The following is an 18,444-nucleotide window of genomic DNA, read 5'->3' as shown; positions in this document are numbered from 1 at the left end:
TGTATTGTTTAAATTCAAGTCGTATTTTTAAATTGCATCACATTGCAAAGCTCATCAAATATGATGCATCTCCAGTAAAACTGGTTGGTTTCTCATTCCTCCACATGTCAGAGGGAAATGTTGTACACATTTAATTAATTTATTCTATTATGTTGTATTGATCTGAACCCTCAATAGTATTGAGAAACATATGTTAAAGAATGAGTTACGGTGGAAAATAACTTTTGGTGATAGTATGTACTTGTAGTTAGAATTTATATATTAAAAAATAATCCCACATTTACCATCCGCAATATGCGATATTCTGAAATGGTCCACAGTTTATATTTAGTATCTAAAGTACATGTATGATAGTGCCTTTTGAAATGTAAACGTTTATGTAAAGTAATTTTTATATAATATATACATATAATACATATAGATATTCTTGACATTTAAATACAAGTAAATAATATTTTAGTCCAATTTTTTTTTAGTTATGAATGATGTTGCAATTAACATAATGGAACGTGTTAACAGCTTAAAAAAGCATCTTGCGTTGTATCGTAATTTTTTTTCTTAAATCCGGGCAATTTGAATAAAATGCAATATTAATTTCTATTTCTCACGTTTTTCCAGATTTTCTTTTACAAAACAATTAACCGATAAATGAATGGAGAAATCAATCAGCAGATTAATCTATGGATTAACAATGAATGAACACCTCAATACAATACAGTGAAAAACCCAGTTATGCGTGAATAATAATCCAGTTCTATAATAGTAACAGACACGGGGGGGACATTTTATAGAAGGGAAGGGTCGTCTTTTACTTTGAATACGTTACACTTGTACTTGTGAAAGTGTTTAGCATTTAGGGGGATTCATTAGCGGAATTTAAGAAGAAAAAAACACGTTTTTTTTAAATCGGCTTTAAAATCTCCTCAAAATAAGACTCGTTGTGTTTGCGATGTGTGAGACCTCGTGCAGCAGTGAATATCGTGCGCGATCTGATAATCCCTGTTCGGATTAGGTAAAGCCTTGAACATAAAGTGGGTTCAAAACGCCATGGCAACGGCAAGAGTGGAGCGAAACACGGAGTGCGAACCGCGCAGTGGATCCTCCCCCGTGCGCCGCCTCGGATACGATCTGAACCGACTGATATTGTCGCTTTTGCGCGTGTCCGGCCCACGCACGTGCCTCCCGAGACTGGATTGGGGTTAAATTATATATACAAATATCCCGTGTGGGTCGATTCCTTTGAACGATCGCTGGCTTTTGTCAAGGACCTGCTGGCCGGGGGGAATGCTGCAGAAGAGGAGAGGAGAGGGGCAGTGGGGGATGGCCAGTGCACATAAATACCAAAATAGGATAGAGCTGCCTGCAACAGTCCTGCAACAGTCCTGCACGAGCTAAATCGAGGTCTGTATGTGTCTGTGTGTGTGTGTTTAAAGAGGAGCGTTCCAATAGAGGACACTCTGTCGAGCGTTGAACCACAGGGACGTTGGTGGAACCAGCATGAGAGGTAATGTAGCCTTACATTAAAGAGGATATTCACATTGTGTCACCAGAACACTGACCTCCTCTCACCTTGTCCCCCTCCCCCCTCCCCTCTCCCAGAGACAATGTCCCAGAAGCAATCTGATCTCTACACACACGACTTCCGTGATGGCGACCACCCGGCGGAACTCCTGGACGCCCTGCGGCGCTTCTACGTCGGCGGCCTGTTCACCGACGTCGCTCTGCAGTGCGGCGAGTCCGGCCAGGTGTTCCACTGCCACAGGGCGCTGCTGTCGGCCCGCAGCGCCTACTTCAAGGTCATGTTCACGGCCGACATGCGGGAGCGCTCCGGCGGCGTCGTCAAGCTCAGCGGGGTGGCCTGCGGGGTCATGGACGCCCTGGTGAACTACGTGTACACGGCTCAGCTGAGCATCACCCAGGGCAACGTGCAGAGCCTGCTGGAGGCCGCCGACCTGCTGCAGTTCGTCTCGGTGAAGCGGGCCTGCGAGGAGTTTCTCGTTCGCCTCCTGGACGTGGACAACTGCTTGGGGATGCACGCCTTCGCCGAGCTGCACCTGTGCGCCGGCCTGGAGAGGGAGGCGCGCAGGGTGATGCTGAGCAGGTTCGCCGAGCTCATCCGGCAGGAGGAGTTCCTGGAGCTGGACCGCGGGAAGTTGGGATGGGTTTTGGCGGCGCAGAGCCTCGCCGCGCAGAGGGACGACGCGCTGGTAGATGCCGTGGCCAGGTGGGTGACCCACGACTTCGATGGCCGCGCCCACCGCTCGGCGGAGCTGCTGCTCGCCGTCCACGTGGACCTCGATGAGGTTTACTTCGAGGCTGCTCTGGAGGTGCAGAGACGCCGTTTGCCCAACAGCGAAGACGTTTTTAAATCTGCGGTCGTTCGGGCTTCGCGGCCCAATGGCAAAGACGTGCCGGCGAGCGGGAAAATGTCCTCCAGCATGTATATCATCGGGGGATATTACTGGCACCCTCTTTGCGAGGTGCACATATGGGATCCCATCGGTAACACCTGGGTACGAGGAAAAGACATGCCTGACCACTCCAGAGAGAGCTACAGCGTCAGTTTACTTGGAGCAAATATCTATGTGACCGGTGGTTACAGGACAAACACGGTTGAGGCCCTGGACACGGTTTCGGTCTATAACTGTGACTACGACGAATGGGCCGAGGGCTGCCCCATGACCACAGCTAGATACTACCATTGCTCCGTGGCGCTGCATGGCTGTATTTATGCCATTGGAGGATATCGAGGAGGAGCACCAGAGCAAGATACTGAATATTATGATCCCTTGAAGAAGAAATGGTCCCCTTTGGCCAAAATGATCCAAGGTACGCAAACTATCAAGTGGTGGGCACGCCGGTGTTAACAATCTCTCTAGGGGGGGAGTTTGGTAGGTCACATGATCCTCTTCTTTCACGCTTCCATCTGCCGATGCAGATCACGCAAATCGGTTGCAACTTGGAAGATTTCCTTTCCTTACTCGATTGCTGTCAGGTCAAGAATGAACGTTGGACCTCGGAGCTTTCAGCCACATCTCGGGTCCGTGTTTACTAGATGGAATTTGCTCAATTGATGTAACAGCTGAATCATCTTATGAAGCTGAAAGCTATAAGAAGTCCACGAAAGTAAAAACTGAACGGAAAATAATGAATGTTTTCACATTCTTTACAACTTAAAGCTGTACTTGTAAAGGTTTTCTGCTCATTGTGTTGGTTTGATGGCCCACAACTTCACTGGGTTAGTTCTATCATTATGTAAAACATTAATGAATGCAGGTTTAAATCATTTACGTTTAATAAAGTAAATGGGTGATCAATTGATGCCTAACCCCTGTTTTCTTTGCAGGTGTAGGAAATGCCACTGCCTGCGTTATGGGAGATCAAATCTATGTGACCGGAGGTCACTATGGGTACAGAGGAAACTGCACCTATGAAAAAATCCAAGTCTACAAGCCAGATGTCAATGAGTGGAGCATCATTACAATAAGTCCGCATCCAGGTATGAGGACAGTAAAAGGAATGGAAAACATGCCGATTGCTGTGATCTGATTGTAAATCCTCTATTTTTTTTTCCAGAGTACGGGCTGTGTTCCGTGTCTCTCAACAACAAACTGTATTTGGTGGGCGGACAGACGACTGTCGCAGACTGCTACGACATAGAGAGAGACGAATGGAGACCGATATCGGTGATGAAGGAGAGGAGGATGGAGTGTGGGGCCGTGGTCATTAATGGTGGCATTTATGTAACCGGGGGATACTCCTACTCCAAAGGGACTTACCTGCAGACCATTGAGAAATACAACCCTGAGCTGGACTCTTGGGAGATTGTGGGGACTCTCCCGAGCCCGACCAGATCACATGGAAGCGTTTGTGTTTACAGTGTTTAAACAGTGTGGTCAACTCCGTATCGCATACGTTTGTGCCAAATGGATCAGATTGTGAACTGTACTCGTGTCAGATATCACACATGATCTCGGGTTAGGACGGTGTTACGGCTGCTATGGAGAGCTTCCCATTCCAACTGTGAATATAATAACAAGTATCACTTAAACTCAGGGGCTTCATAATTAGCACTTTACCTTTTTTTCTGTTTTAGATCAGAGAAATAATTGAAAAGAAAATAACGATGAGTAATATTCAAATTGTGATTTCTTTCTGAATTTGTATTTGAGCTCCTTATAGCATACATTGGACTATATACGCTTATCACATTGTTTGTAAACAGTCACGTGAATAACTATGCTTGGCTGCACAGTCTGTCCGTGTTTATATCAAATTTGATATAATTTGTAGTTTAAATCAGAATCAGCTTTATTCGCAATGTATGCATACACATGGAGTCTAATTCCAAACATGTGTACATGGAATTAGATCCTGGTTGCATGTGTATATGAAGGTGCAGGCTTGAGGACCAGGTAAATATATTAATGAATATATAAAGTCAATTTGAATAAAGCAATGTACAACAAAAAAGGCAATAAAAGGCGATTTACAACAAGATGCACTTGTCTGCTTTCTTAAAAAATAATACTGTGATGTGTTTGTTTCCTAAAACAAATATTTTAAAAGCATTTTCTACTTTAATTCATCTTCAACTAATGACAAATCTGCTCACACGTTTCTGCTTGAAACTTTGGACATCAATCACCACATAAACGTTGTTCCCAATAAGCCTCTGACAAGTGGTGGAAAAAAAATCAATGAATGTAGCTACATTATAAGAATAAAATACAACCATGAGTGCAGAAACAGCCTTGTGGTGTGACAGTAACGTTAACTGTCTGCAGCTGCTCGGTTACAAGCGGGCGGAGCAGCGAGTGGACGGACTCTTTTTGGTCCTCGGTGGGAGCCGTAGCACGCACTTCCACAACGTGCGAGAAGCCGAGACTTTTGCTTTTGAACGACTAAACGTGCTGCTAGCGGAGACTCAACGAACCGTAAGTATAACTTTTCGAGTGAGCACGAACGGATTTCATCATGGTGTCTAATAGCCGTATGCATGCTTTGGGGGGTTCTGTGACTTTATAAAATAATCGTAATGTTTGGCACTTTCGTCTTGTGTGTTTAAGCAGCATGCTTCGCTAATATGGAGTAACGTTAACTCCCGACTGTAATGACTAACGCTATAATGTAACCGTACACGCTGCCGTATTTTGCGGCTAACGTTAATTAAACGTCCCACTGAAAACACGTGTTTTGTCACCTCCTTCTAGATTCTATAAGCGTGACTTCGCTCTTCGTGTGCGAACCATTTAGCTTTGGCTAAAGTCTGTGGTGCGAGCACAGCGTGGCCGGTGTACAGCTGCTGCAGATAACGCTAAGCTAGCATGTTAGCAAGCTGCATAATTGCATCCGGGCCAGACAAAAACTTCTTCCTGACAATCATTTTATGTTGACTCACTGCGTTGTTTTCTTTGCTTTGAACTAAATCTACAAAGGGAATCCGTATACAGCGATATGAGAGAAAATCTGTCCCCACGGTTATGAGAAGCTGGAACCAGAGCATGTTGAGCTTTTTTTGCTGAATTTAATTGGTTACTTGACTGTCAACTTCTTGTTTTCCTTAGATGTCACTACTGTTTTAACATGGTATACTGCTAACAGCATCCACTATAATTTGTATTACTGTTTTCAACACAGAGAAATCATGGCAGAAAAGCAAGAAGAGATGTCTCCAGTTGAGCTGAAAGTGGCCCGACAAATTGAGGTATTCTGATTTGATTATATATTTTGTAAAAGACCTTTTTTAATTCAGCTTTTAAAACTGCTCTCATTCCCAACCCACAGTACTACTTTGGGGATCACAATCTTCCTCGAGACAAGTTTCTCAAAGAGCAATTGCAACTTGATGATGGCTGGGTGACTTTGGAGACGATGCTCAAATTCAACAGGTTTGTTATCCCTGTTTTGATCTCAGTCTACAGTGTGGATCCACTACTCTTATTCATTTGATCAATTGACAAAAGGCTACCCTTTCATAGGGATTGGTACTAGGATTTTATTGAATTAGTACAGAACAATTGCCACAATGTTAAATATTATCAAAGGCTGTGGCAATTTATTTTACAATGGATGTGTGCTTTTGTTTCTGACAGCTGAAGAGGAATTATTTGTTTTGACCTCCCTGAATGGGTCTCATCTGCGTGAAATGACTGATCAGTTACTGACGCGTCCATAGCAAGATAGGGCAACGTCGACTAAAAACGTGAGAAAGACAGCCATGACTTTGTGGGGCCATTGTGTGACACAGGGCAGGATCCGCACGTGACCCTGTCCCCAAACACATCATGCACACATACAGGAAGACCTATGAGAATAATGTGACATTTTGACAGTTTTAATGCAGGGCCATTAGTTAGGGAGCCTCTTACTGACATCTTGGCCAAATCCAACTAATTAAAGTGTATAGAGATTTATGTAGCCATGTCAGTACGAGTCAGCACTTTACCTTTCTAATCAAACTGAATAACTTGAAAGAGCAGTCAAGTAGTAATTCAGTGGCCTTGCTTTCCTGTTTGAGACGATATTATTTATTTTCTCTTTCCAGACTGAAGTGTTTAACTACAGAAACCAGCGTTATTGTTGAAGCTCTCCAGAAATCCAAGACCGGTATCTTGGAAATAAGCGAAGACAAGACTAAAGTCCGGAGGTCACCAAACAAGCCCTTACCAGAAGTGAATGATGATTACAAAGACGCTCTTAAACAGAAATCTGTGTACATGGTAAGATTTTCATTTCCTTTTTTTCTTTTTCTTTTTTTTTAATTGCATGCAGATGTTTTGATTATTGCTTTCACTCGGTTAACGTACGTTTAAATAATGTGATATATTCATTTCATGACGGTTATAGTTTTCATTTGGAGACTATAGTAGTCCTGCTGAACAGAGGTGTTCCGCTCATCAATATAATAATAAATAAAACTGTTCCAATTCAAACTGAACTTTATATCCTTTGAGTTAGAATATACTGTTGTACTTATTAGCTTTAGCTGATATATATACATGGTGTTTCCTTAGCTAGCAATTGTTTGTACATAAATGTGCATTCTCGTATTGCTATGTTTTGATTGTACTAATGTTTTCCCCACATTCTCATCTTTTCAATTCTAGAAAGGTTTCCCCCTCGACACGTCCCTTGATGAGATTCAAGAGTGGCTGAATCCAAAAGGCACCATCGAAAACATTCAGATGAGGAGAACCCTGCAAAGGCAGTTCAAGGTAAGGGATTCAATTTAACAATTCCAATTTCAGACTTTCGCCAGTAATTTTGGGTGATTTTCATCTAATTACTTCTGTATTCTTTTTTTATAGGGATCCGTGTTCATCTGTTTTGACACAGAGGAGTCGTCCAAGCTGTTCCTAGAACGTTCAGACATAAAATCCTTCAAAGACAACGAGATGCTTGTGTTATCAAGGTAAGTTATAGTTTCTTGGATGAACATGTATCCAGTGGACAATTGATCAATTGTCTAGTTATTTGAGAGTCTGTCCAAGATGTGATGTTAGCCACTAATCCATATAATGGCACGTGTTTTAATCATTTTTATGGCTTTATTTTCTTCGGAAATTAACCATATTAACTGTACCAAACAGTTGGTGCTTTTACAGCTGCGTTTAACATCTGATCTAGAAAAGGATTGGTTTTATTTCTTTCCTGGCAACCGATGCATCTGAATATTACCTTGTATAATGCCATTGTTTTACTTGCAGAGAAGCCTACCATGTAAAGAAAACCGAAGAGAGAAAACAACTCAAAGCAGAGACGAAAGCAAAGGCTAAACAGTGAGTGCACTCAATACGTACTTTCTGACAACCTACTGTGTATTTTTGGGAAATTACTGACGATCCTTCCCATAAAACGCTTAGGAACGTGGAACAACAGCAGAAAAATGCAGAAGACAAAGAGATGGTAAGCTGCTCCGTATTGCTAATGAGCTTTGCACTTTGCTGGACTCCACAGTAATAATGATTTGGTGCTTTGTGTTGCAGGGTCTGCTTTTGGATGAACAGACAGGTTGCTTGTTGAAGTTTTCAGGAGAGCTCGAAGATGTTTCACGAGAGGACTTCCATGAATTGTTCTCGGGGCATGGAAAGATTAAGTGGGTTAATTTTACAAGAGGGGCCAAAGAGGTATGGAAACTCGTAACATACAAGTCAACGCACTCTGTAGAAAGGAGAGGTGTCATTTTAATCCTATTTTTACTTTCAACAAGGGCACTCTCCTCTTCGACGGAAATGCGAAGGTGGCATTCGACAAAGCCAAGGAAGCCAGCGGAGGGGAATTGAAGATCAAGGACAACAGTGTGAACTGGCAGGTACTTGATGGAGACGAGGAGAAAGACGAACTGAAGAATATTATTGACGCACAGCAGGAGTCGTACAACCGCTCCAAAAACAGAGGTAAATGCAGTTTCATATTTTAGTTTTAAACTAAGGCATTTCATAATGTAACTCATTACGTTGTATTAATGTAGCTACTCTGACTTTTTAAAGTTAGCAGAGGAAGATCAGGTGGTCGAGGAAGGGGGAGAGGTGGTCGAGGAAGGGGAAGAGGAGGTGGAAGAGATGGAAGAGATCAAGGCAGAAGTCAGTACAAGGGCAAAAAGATGAAATTTGAAAGCGACGATGAGGACAACGACGAGAGTAAGTTTGTCATCTTTTTGGAGACTTAACAACCCACTTTGGCTCCTGCGTGCTTGACCGTATCGACTTTATGTTTTTCCTCTAGAACCAGTCGTCCCAAAGAGAGAACTAGAGGACAATGATGGTCCCGCAGCAAAGGTTCCCAAAACTGAAAACGGATCTTAGTCACATGGTCACACACGCAGAATTTTGGTGAAAAGATTTATTAACGGTGAAAATGCAGAGGCCACTTGAATCCATTCCAGTGAAAGTTTCAGGCTTTGGAGAATCTTATGAAGTCCACCTGGATGTCAACCTAGAGAACCATTTTCAAAACGTGGTCAGTTTTCAGCTTTTTAATTCTTTATATTGTGCCTCATTATCTGTAAACTTATATTTCTCTTAATATGTTTATGATTTTACTATCCAACATAAAGCTGCACGTTGACATCTAGTAGGTTGTGTAAGACCTGTGTGACATCGTGTTATTTTCCTTTGTTAGAATCCCTACAGTGAATGATGAGGATATCAGCTCTGCGCTTTTTTGATTTTATTTTTTATTAAGTTTCCATATGTGAATAGCAAATAAAACAGAAATGAATCTGAATGTGTGCTAATGTTTTGTCTGTCAAGCCTAAACCCTAAGATGCCTTACCGTCTTCTTTTTGTGGAACTTGTAAGATGCTGGCAAGTCGTATCTCAGTACTGTAAAGAGAACACGCAGTCAGCATGTGAATATTTGATTAGTGAAGATGTACCGTATTATTCTCACCTGCTATTACTTCCATCTTCATTCCCAAGTCGTTCGCTTTCTTTTGAATGTGCTGTAATCATATCAGGATTTAAACGTGCATCAATCTTCTTACTATAGAGGAGTCATGTTTTTAAATTGAGAACCTTTCGACTTATGGGGCTTAAAAGTAGTGTCAACAATTACAAAAGTTTTTATTTTTCCCCTCACAAAAAAACAACGTGTCTGGTTTTTTAAAATGTAGGTTTAACTTAACCTCTGGGATTAAGATGGAGAACTAAGCATTTAACAATCATCTTGGTCTTGAGTCTTTCACTATTTTTAACCCAAAAATAACTAATCTGCGGCTGAAACCTGCACCTGAGTAAATTGCATGTATATCCCATTGCAGGCCGGCCACTACTCACCTTGCGTGTTGCAGTCTTATGAAGTGAATAGACTGTCTTGGCCATGGTTGACGCAATTGATAAGAACTTCATGTCTATCCCTTCAACAAAGAATAAAAACCAATATCATGCATGAAAAATGACTATTTAAGGGTAAAATATGGATATTCTGTTTCTATATTTAACTACTTGGCTCTCACTGCCTATCCATTGTGACAAAGTAACCATCCATTAGTGATGGACAATACATAAAACCATGACAAATGTGGCGATCTCACCTCTGCCGGAGGTTTGTTCAATGTCAGTCAACCAATAATGAATGGATATTGTTCTATGTTATCAATGCTTAGTAATTCAACTCAAATGTGAAATTCTACCACCATCCACTAAATAGATAACTTTGGAAATAGAATGGGGCCTTGTGGGTTTATTATGTCACATTTCACAAAGTTGTACAATGACGTGACTGCCAACAAGCCACAAACATGGGAATCTTCCCCATCTCTACCAGCTTCAGGTCATATGGCACAAAAGTCATCTCAAACGATTTCAGGTGTGGTAGAGATCGATACATATTGGAGTTTACCAGAAAAGGAGTACCTACAGAAAGATGAGCGGTTTGCAGTATGAGGCTTGTAGCTTTCGTACTTTGACCCATACAAACAGTATCTTAAACCAGGGTAACTCAGCTGGACCGATCTGGAAGTTCTATTATTTTATTGAAGCACAATACTAAATCAGCATGGAAGCTCTTTAAACTGTACTCACCCTGGTTGTGTTTTGTTCCAAATGGTGGATTCATTATTACAGTGTCAAATGTATTCGCGTAAGCACCTTCCTCCAGAGAACAAAGGTCACATTGGACCAGGTCCACGTTAGAAATCTCAAATTCCTCTGCATTGATTCTGAATATGTCCAGTGCGTCGTTGTCAATGTCGAAGCCGACGCACAAACTAAATAAGAGCGAGAAATAAAAAATATAAAGCTATTGAAAAAGAACAATGTTGATGTAATGAAGACGACGGTCGGACACACTCACCCTGCATTAAGCATCGCTGTCCCAATGCTGAGGACTCCACAGCCACATCCCAGATCTGCAACTAGCTTACCCTCAATGTCATTAAACGTGCTCTGGATTGTATACAGCATGTGTGCTGTGTGTGGGGGGGAAACAGTAAAGTTAGTGAGAGCAATGTGCACTATCAAAACACTTCAGTAGAAACACGTTGTCGCCTCACCAGCTATATGAGGACTGGTCGGATATTGCTCAAGAAGGATTTTCGGCTTTTTAAACGAGTCCACTTGTTGTAAATGACTCTCTAACGCTTTCGGTTTCATCATCGAACGTCTTTACTGCCGCAAACGTATGTGCCACAAACCCGAAAAGTATTTACAACGTTTATTCCTCCGCTATCTTCGCTGTAAAGCTGGTTTGAAGACGACTTCCGGAGGAATGTGCGCAACGTGCAGCAATCAAAACAATCCGGCTTCCCCCCTGGAAAAGGTGATGGTAGTTCCTCCTTGCATTATTTTTGTTAAATGAAATACGAACTATACGCGACGTTTCACATTTTTTAGGGGGATTTTAGGAGGTTTTAGTTCATTAAAATACAACTGCTAAAGAGCTAGCAAAAAAGACTGATGATTAAAAAAAATCAATACATTAGAATGAATGTGCACACGTGTAAATCACTCAGAAGGCGATAACAATGTACAATATTTATTAAATGCTCATTCAACAATTTGATTTCATGGGTGAACTAAGATGTTTCAGTCATGCCAACAAGACTACTTAGTGTTTTCCCCCAGCTTTATAACTTCAGGGGGGGGGGGGGGGTAGTAGTCGGGCAAACGGTTCAGTCGACTGAAGAGGGGGGGGACTGCATGTCATTCTAAAATTATTTATAGGCGGATTCAGTTGAAAAGATAATTTATAATTTGCCTAATAATTTCTATACGGAGTCCAGTTGGGGCCGCTCTGCACAGCCGTGCCTGTGTCGCATGGGTGCACTGAGATAACGTGTTATCTTCGTCAGTCTTTTAGGGGCGGACGGTTCGACACGAAGCTCTCGGTTACCTAGAAACCGGATAACTAAACACCACGCGTGACTGTGCAAGAACCGAGCAGGTTACGCAGGACGAACGCCTCGATTCCGCTCGATCGGATGCTTGAGTCCGATTCATGTCCTGGCATCATCTGTCGTGGGCTAAACCCGTCAGCCAACGACGAACGTAACCACTCATACCGCGAGAAAGCCCGAGAACATGGAAGCAAGACAACAAAAATAAATTTGTGCTCAACAAGCCACAGAGCATGATGGCGGCGTCGTTGCTGCGCCGGGACAAGAAAGCCACCGCCGCCCACTTGAAAGCAGACTTGAGTCGGGCCGACAATAGCCCTGGGGTCCGGCAACTTCGGGAGCTGCTCGACTCTGTGCTAAATCCCGAAAAACCAGCGACGGACACCGAGGCCCTGGACTGGTGTAAATGTCTAATCGCGGGCGGCGAAGGTTTCGACGAGTTCTGCAAAACCGTCCGGTCGTACGACAACGCGACCCTGTGCGGCTTGGTCTGGACGGCGAATTTCGTGGCGTATCGATGCAGGGCCTGCGGCATCTCCCCGTGCATGTCTCTGTGTGCCGAGTGCTTCAATAACGGAGACCACACGGGCCATGATTTCAACATGTTCCGGAGCCAGGCGGGTGGGGCCTGTGACTGTGGAGACGCTAATGTCATGCGAGAGAGTGGGTGAGTCCAAGCTAACGCTCGCTGCTAGCTAGCCCAACCGGCGAAGCTAACTTAGCAGTCATTATTGTTTTGACAGGTGACGTGGGCTAACTTAGCGAGTGGCGTTTCCCTATGTCCGTGTTGTTTTTAGCGTACAGGTGTGACAGTTACTGCATGATATATTCGTGCGAGTTACTGCCTGTCAGCAACTGGTTTGAATATTACAACGGCGGCTGTATGATTACGACCAAGTACGTCAAGTTAGCACTGCTCCGAGAGGCCAGTGTGGCAAACCATAACAACACCTATTATACCCCCAGCTGTATTATGTAACTATGCATGCTGAGTCCATCTCTTAATATAAGATACCATGTCGTCTTAGATCGTGGACATCATAATATCGTAGTATTGTATTTGTAGAGTTTAATTTACATGTTCTATTATTTGCTTGGCAAGTGTTTCCAATAATTGTACTATTATTATTATTATTATTGATTGTAGCTTTCCTTCATTGAAACCATAGTGTATAATCATTACTAAGGTACTAAATTGGAAGTCTGAGGCAAAACAAATTATTCGCACAGTTTCTATATTCTTATCCATAAGTAACACAATATTAGGGCATTAGATCTTTGTCAGCATTCTGCAGACTGATTTGTCTCGGTCAAACAGTTTTAGCCATACCAGCAAGAGTAGATTGTGTTGTTGTCAATCACACCATGGATAAGATACTTCCAGATAGGGTAAGTATCTGGAAGGCTTTCATCATTAGAGTGCTAATGCTCGCCTAATTACAATTTTTTAAACTTTAACGCAATCTGTTATTCTACTGAAAGTTCTGCAAGTCTGTGATCAGAAAAAATACTTCTAAAATAAAAATGTAATTGTATTTAAACCCATTTATATAATTTACCGGAATGATCATATAATTGAAAATAACGTAATTAGGAAGCGACGGAGGGAGAATGCTGCTATAAATTCTATGACCGGTCTGTAACATTAATATAAATATATATTTTTTTTCTTGCAGGTTTTGCAGACGGCATCGGTTGAGAACAGGGGAGAATGTGCCCTCAATACCTCGAGACCTTCTCTTGATGTCAGAGATGGTTTTGCCTCACTTTATCCTCTGCATTATACAGTATCTGAGAGATGGATACATTGAACCAGGTGAAGACACGCCTGACATTCTTCTCTCGAGGAGATCATATGTTTTGGCCCTCTTGCCATCTTGAACAAATGATGTATCTACAAAAACTTGACTTTCACAATACTAGTACTAAAAGTATTTTCTATATTTTCTCTTGTTTTGATATGTTATATATTATGTGGACCTCCTGCTGCGTATCAAGTGCAAACCAGAAATAGCTCTGCAAGCAGGATATGAGTGTTATACAACTGTTCACTTGGTATTATGTTCACAATGTACAAAGTCTGATACATCTCTTATCTTGCTTTACCAGACACATCAACTGAGCGAGATCTGCAGAAGGTCCTGCAGCAGCTGGAGCCTCAGATCTCCTTCCTGGAGGAGCTCACAAAGATGGGAGGGGCGATGAGGACTGTACTGACAAAGATCTTGACCAATCAGCAAACATTCAAGGAGTTGAGCATGGGTAAATATCTGTACTGGAGTTTGTGTGGGCCCAATTTCCATTTGCCATATTACATCATTTTAGTGGTTCTTGCTTGGTTTTATGTAATTTTACATTATTAAACTTTCAGTCAATTTCAGTTAAAAATGTAACGCAATTTCTGTTTTGCTTCCCTATTGCAGGCCAAGAGGAGAATTTGTATGCTCAAAAGAACTATGACAAGTATTTGTCAGCCTTGCAGAATTCGGGTCTGGTGTCTGTGGAGGACAAAGCCCAAGGGGCTACTGCTGATGTCCCCGTTGGTGCTGAAGGAGGTGCAGGAGCAATGGTCCTATTGGGTATGATAAGCACATCCTTTTATCTGAAGCATATGGTCACTAACCATCTGTCAGCTTTTTCAAAACTGTTTTGAAATTCTTTATAATGACCCTTCTTTTTTATGAGTCCCAGCCCTGCAGGTGCCAGAAATGTTGAGTTAATGTTAGGACTGAGCTTTCACACATTATTTGATATGAGTCATGTGAACTTGTACTAACCACCTTCTCTGCTGCTCACAGATTGTATTCTATTAAACTCCCCACTGCACACTACTAGATAATATTGATGTATGATATCATTAGTTCAAGATAAATGTTTTAGATTTTACTTCCAAACAGCTCGGATATCAGCACTTATTTCTAGAGAAATCAAACCTTTTAACCATTTTAAGGAATTAGCCTATAATGTAGCTTATTTTAACTTGCGTTCAATATCGCCGGTTGAACAAAATCAGTTTTGCCTTTTTGAGTTATCTCAAGCAGCTGTATGTATTTTCTCAATTGGCTCAATCTTTTTCTCGTTTTACTTAGGAACCCCTGCACCAGAGAGCCCAGACGAGTCTAGTAAAGAGGTATGTGCCATCATCACGCATACAATAACGTACTAATTTTACAATTTCAAAGGAAATTTTCTAAAATTAACCAGTAAACCTTTTTTTATTTTTCTCTTTTTTTCCCCCTCAGGAAGACCAAGATGCAGGGCAGTCTGTTGGACAGAGGAAGAGGGTGAAGCTGAGCAGCAGTACCAAAGGTAAATGTGAAGTAAATAAAGTGCACGAGTACATGTTACACCATGTGGCCATCTTATTCTGTGCCTTTTTCTGCCCTCAGACTCGTGTATTATTGAATCTCTGAAGCACAAATGCTTTCTAGAGGAGTTGCTGTTTTGGACAATAAAATACGAGTTTCCTCAGAAGATGGTCACTTTCCTACTAAACATGTTGCCAGATCAAGATTACAAGGTATTTTCCTCTCACAATTACCTTCATATGAAGAAATACAAGTCTTTTATCACTTTTAGATGAATATCTGTCCAAACGGCAAATAGAATCGTCCTTTTTAGAGGCGATGGCATCGTAACAGTACACCTTAATTGTGTAATGGGCTTTTCTCTTCCTCTCCGGCAGATCACATTTACAAAAACATTTGTCCAACATTACGCATTCATCATGAAAACACTGATGAAAAGCCACGAGTCAGATACCATGTCCAACCGCATTGTTCATATTAGTGTGCAGCTGTTCAGCAACGAGGAGCTTGCTCGACATGTGACCGAGGAGTGTCAGTTGCTGGACATCATGGTCACAGTCCTTCTCTACATGATGGAGAGTTGCCTTATTAAAAGTGAACTTCAGGGTAAGCTGTCCAAACGTACCACCAGACTTCTAATCATTGTGAAAAGACCACAGCCAATCACACTTCAAAAAGGCTCCGTGGAGAATGAAGCGGGTTGTGCATTGGTTTTTTCAGTTTGGATCAACACGTGATTATTATTTGCATTGTCTTTCTCCACACATTTGTCGCTTTCCTCTTGCTTTTGAAATGACCAAAGACTCAATCTAACTTATGTATTGGGTGTTGTCTCCCTTTTCTTCGCTCAGATGAAGAGAACAGTCGCCATGTCGTGGTAAACTGCAGTGAAGCTCTGTTGAAGAACAACACCTACTGGCCATTAGTTAGTGATTTTATTAACATCCTCTCACACCAAAGTGTTGCAAAAAAGTTCCTCGAGGACCATTCGTTGTTGATGCTGTGGATGAGCTTTGTGTCATTTTTCCAAGGTGAGTCCGATAGGTAAACGCCATACTCGAATCAATTTGTTGCCTGTAACACTTCCTCAATAAGTGTAATCTTTAAATACAGATGTCCGTATCTGGTACTGATACTCTGCTTGCCCTGCTGTATACGTACCTTTATGATAATAATTCTAAGAAGTTTAACAGCTGAGACAAATCGCCCTGAAACGGCTGTTCCTCTTGGATTTCATAGCATCCTCTCCATGACCCACGAGGTCAAACACAACTCATGATATAAAAACTTGTGCCAATGTTCTGTTAGACTTCATGTGTCAACAGTATGCTTGGTCAGGCAGAGGCACACAGGAGGTGTGAGTTGTGAAATCTATGACTGAATAAGGATTGGGGTCAGCACTGCTCTGTTGCCGTGTCTACTCTACCACCACATCCCTAAATATATCTCTCCCCCTCGGCTGTAGTATCTTCTTTCTGACTTAATGTGCAGTGTCACTATTACATTGTATTGAATGCTTTCATTTTAGTATATATTTTTTTGGCTTTCATCAGATGGATTTAATTTCTAAGAAAAACATAGACATTTTTTTAATGTGTGCACGATCAAAGAAATATATTAGGTCTGTGCAGAATGCATTGTCTAACATTTTGAACCGTTTCCTGCTGCAATAGGTATGAACCTGAATAAGAGGGAGTTGAATGAACATGTGGAATTTGAATCTCAGACCTACTATGCAGCATTTGCAGCAGAGCTCGAGGCCTGTGCACAACCAATGTGGGGTCTCTTGACCCACTGCAAGGTCAAAGTACGTCTGTCTTTACACTCCGACCACATCTCCTGTTCACATTCCCGATGTTAAACGCAACACACCCTGGCATGCATGCATGCACTTTTACCGCATGCTAATGTTTATCATAAATTGTCTGTTAACAGGAGACCCAGGAATACAGTAAAACCGTGGTTCGCTACTGCCTGGAGACTCTGCAGATCTGGTTCGATGCCATTGGCTTTATTGACGAGGTATACTTAAAAGCCACGGCGCTGTTTTAAAAAGCCGGTCTTTCTCCCCACCTGTTTCTCATGACTCTCAAATCTCTTGTAGCCTGCTCCAAATCAAGTGACATTTCACCTGCCGCTGCACCGGTACTATGCAATGTTCCTCAGCAAGGTATGTCAGAAGCTCTTATCCCCAAAGCCATAATTTAGAAGTATTTCCTTGTGTGTTTTTCAAGATGATTATTTTATCATTGCTCAGGCTGTAAAGTGCCAAGGCCTAGACCTCGACAGCCTCCTGCCTGACCAAGAAATGCTGATGAAGATAATGGTGCATCCACTCCAAATCCAGGTGTGAAACTAAGCCCATAAACAGATTTGTGTTTGTCATTTTTTTTTAAAGGCATATCTATGTTCTCTCGAAGTTCGTAGCCCCATGGTAACTAGCATGTTGCAATGTGTGGCTAAAGGCATCCCTGTCAGAGATCCATAGTAACATGTGGGTCAGGAATGGTCTGCAGATCAAGGGACAGGCTATGACCTACGTGCAGTCACACTTCTGCAACTCCATGATCGACCCAGACATCTACCTGCTCCAGGTTTGTGTTGCTATATCATCGGCATCCTGTTGTATACTGTTTTAGCAATCAACATTTTCATTTTCTGTTCCCATTATCATTTATTTTTCTTCATTCAGGTTTGTGCATCAAGGCTCGATCCTGACTACTTCATCTCAAGTGTTTTTGAGAGGTAAGCGTGTAACTTTTTACACCTGCATCCATGTAATATTTTACAGGTTTAACCCTGGCTGCGGTCTTACAGGTTTAAAGTGGTTGACCTGTTGACGATGGCATCTCAGCATCAGAACGCCGTGTTGGACTCTGAGCAAGAGAGGCCGATGCTTGAAGGAGCACTGACCTTCTTGGTCATACTGACAAGCCTTCGTGTTCATTTGGGTAAGTAGTACAACAGAGAGGACCCGGTGTCACAGACTCTGACTTCCAACAGACCGAAGGACACAACATGCCATTTTCTTAAACCCCTCCACACTGTTGGTTCTGCTTATTCGTATTTAATGTACGGCTATGATCTTTATTATTTGGCTTTACGTTTGTTTCTCCTTCTCACTAACAGGGATGACGGATGATGAGATCCTTCGGGGCGAAATGGTCTCGCAGTTGTGTATGAATGACCGTACACACAGCGCGCTGTTAGACCTCGTATCCTTCACTACAAATATGTGGAAGGAAAATTCTATTTAGTCATCCATGGCAAATCTTTTCCTTAAGGGTGTTTTCTCAG

The 18,444-nt window shown here is 42.1% G+C and overlaps 4 protein-coding genes across 6 annotated transcripts in view; 3 read left to right on the top strand and 1 right to left on the bottom strand.

The window, feature by feature from the left end:
• Nucleotides 1–96: 96 nt before the first annotated feature.
• Nucleotides 97–4,492, top strand: klhl23 (kelch-like family member 23). The gene is made up of 4 exons (XM_037487870.2): nucleotides 97–1,504; nucleotides 1,600–2,829; nucleotides 3,347–3,499; nucleotides 3,577–4,492. The coding sequence occupies exons 1-4, from the start codon at nucleotides 1,498–1,500 to the stop codon at nucleotides 3,885–3,887; spliced, it is 1,701 nt and encodes a 566-aa protein (XP_037343767.2). The 5' UTR covers nucleotides 97–1,497; the 3' UTR covers nucleotides 3,888–4,492.
• A 272-nt stretch (nucleotides 4,493–4,764) lies between these two features.
• Nucleotides 4,765–9,228, top strand: ssb (small RNA binding exonuclease protection factor La). The gene is made up of 12 exons (XM_037487682.2): nucleotides 4,765–4,937; nucleotides 5,641–5,707; nucleotides 5,788–5,891; nucleotides 6,548–6,722; nucleotides 7,110–7,217; nucleotides 7,311–7,414; nucleotides 7,710–7,781; nucleotides 7,866–7,908; nucleotides 7,989–8,129; nucleotides 8,213–8,399; nucleotides 8,493–8,642; nucleotides 8,728–9,228. The coding sequence occupies exons 2-12, from the start codon at nucleotides 5,648–5,650 to the stop codon at nucleotides 8,805–8,807; spliced, it is 1,224 nt and encodes a 407-aa protein (XP_037343579.1). The 5' UTR covers nucleotides 4,765–4,937; nucleotides 5,641–5,647; the 3' UTR covers nucleotides 8,808–9,228.
• mettl5 (methyltransferase 5, N6-adenosine) lies at nucleotides 8,830–11,238 on the bottom strand. The gene is made up of 7 exons (XM_037487684.2): nucleotides 10,997–11,238; nucleotides 10,798–10,912; nucleotides 10,527–10,711; nucleotides 9,780–9,859; nucleotides 9,394–9,445; nucleotides 9,277–9,326; nucleotides 8,830–8,937 (listed from the first exon to the last, which is right to left on the bottom strand). Exons 1-7 carry the CDS (start codon nucleotides 11,097–11,099, stop codon nucleotides 8,896–8,898), a joined length of 627 nt encoding a protein of 208 aa, XP_037343581.2. The 5' UTR covers nucleotides 11,100–11,238; the 3' UTR covers nucleotides 8,830–8,895.
• Nucleotides 11,239–11,625: 387 nt separating this feature from the next.
• The window catches only part of ubr3 (ubiquitin protein ligase E3 component n-recognin 3), a 29,774-nt gene continuing 22,955 nt past the window's right edge, over nucleotides 11,626–18,444 (top strand). For 2 of the 3 annotated variants that reach the window (XM_037487680.2, XM_062564823.1), the window contains exons 1-17: nucleotides 11,631–12,506; nucleotides 13,516–13,655; nucleotides 13,949–14,101; nucleotides 14,263–14,418; nucleotides 14,929–14,969; nucleotides 15,082–15,148; nucleotides 15,229–15,359; nucleotides 15,525–15,753; nucleotides 15,999–16,178; nucleotides 16,821–16,954; nucleotides 17,083–17,169; nucleotides 17,252–17,317; nucleotides 17,405–17,494; nucleotides 17,613–17,741; nucleotides 17,840–17,892; nucleotides 17,965–18,098; nucleotides 18,277–18,362. In XM_037487680.2, coding sequence (XP_037343577.2) covers nucleotides 12,073–12,506; nucleotides 13,516–13,655; nucleotides 13,949–14,101; nucleotides 14,263–14,418; nucleotides 14,929–14,969; nucleotides 15,082–15,148; nucleotides 15,229–15,359; nucleotides 15,525–15,753; nucleotides 15,999–16,178; nucleotides 16,821–16,954; nucleotides 17,083–17,169; nucleotides 17,252–17,317; nucleotides 17,405–17,494; nucleotides 17,613–17,741; nucleotides 17,840–17,892; nucleotides 17,965–18,098; nucleotides 18,277–18,362 — 2,310 coding nt within the window. In that variant the 5' untranslated portion in view covers nucleotides 11,631–12,072. Of the gene's footprint in view, nucleotides 12,507–13,515; nucleotides 13,656–13,948; nucleotides 14,102–14,262; nucleotides 14,419–14,928; nucleotides 14,970–15,081; nucleotides 15,149–15,228; nucleotides 15,360–15,524; nucleotides 15,754–15,998; nucleotides 16,179–16,820; nucleotides 16,955–17,082; nucleotides 17,170–17,251; nucleotides 17,318–17,404; nucleotides 17,495–17,612; nucleotides 17,742–17,839; nucleotides 17,893–17,964; nucleotides 18,099–18,276; nucleotides 18,363–18,444 lie in introns of all 3 variants that reach the window. The other variant, XM_062564824.1, reaches the window with a different exon arrangement.

Source organism: Pungitius pungitius, chromosome 10, assembly GCF_949316345.1.
Source record: "Pungitius pungitius chromosome 10, fPunPun2.1, whole genome shotgun sequence".
NCBI classification, from domain to species: Eukaryota; Metazoa; Chordata; class Actinopteri; order Perciformes; family Gasterosteidae; genus Pungitius; species Pungitius pungitius.
This window is presented reverse-complemented; position numbering and strand designations above follow the sequence as displayed.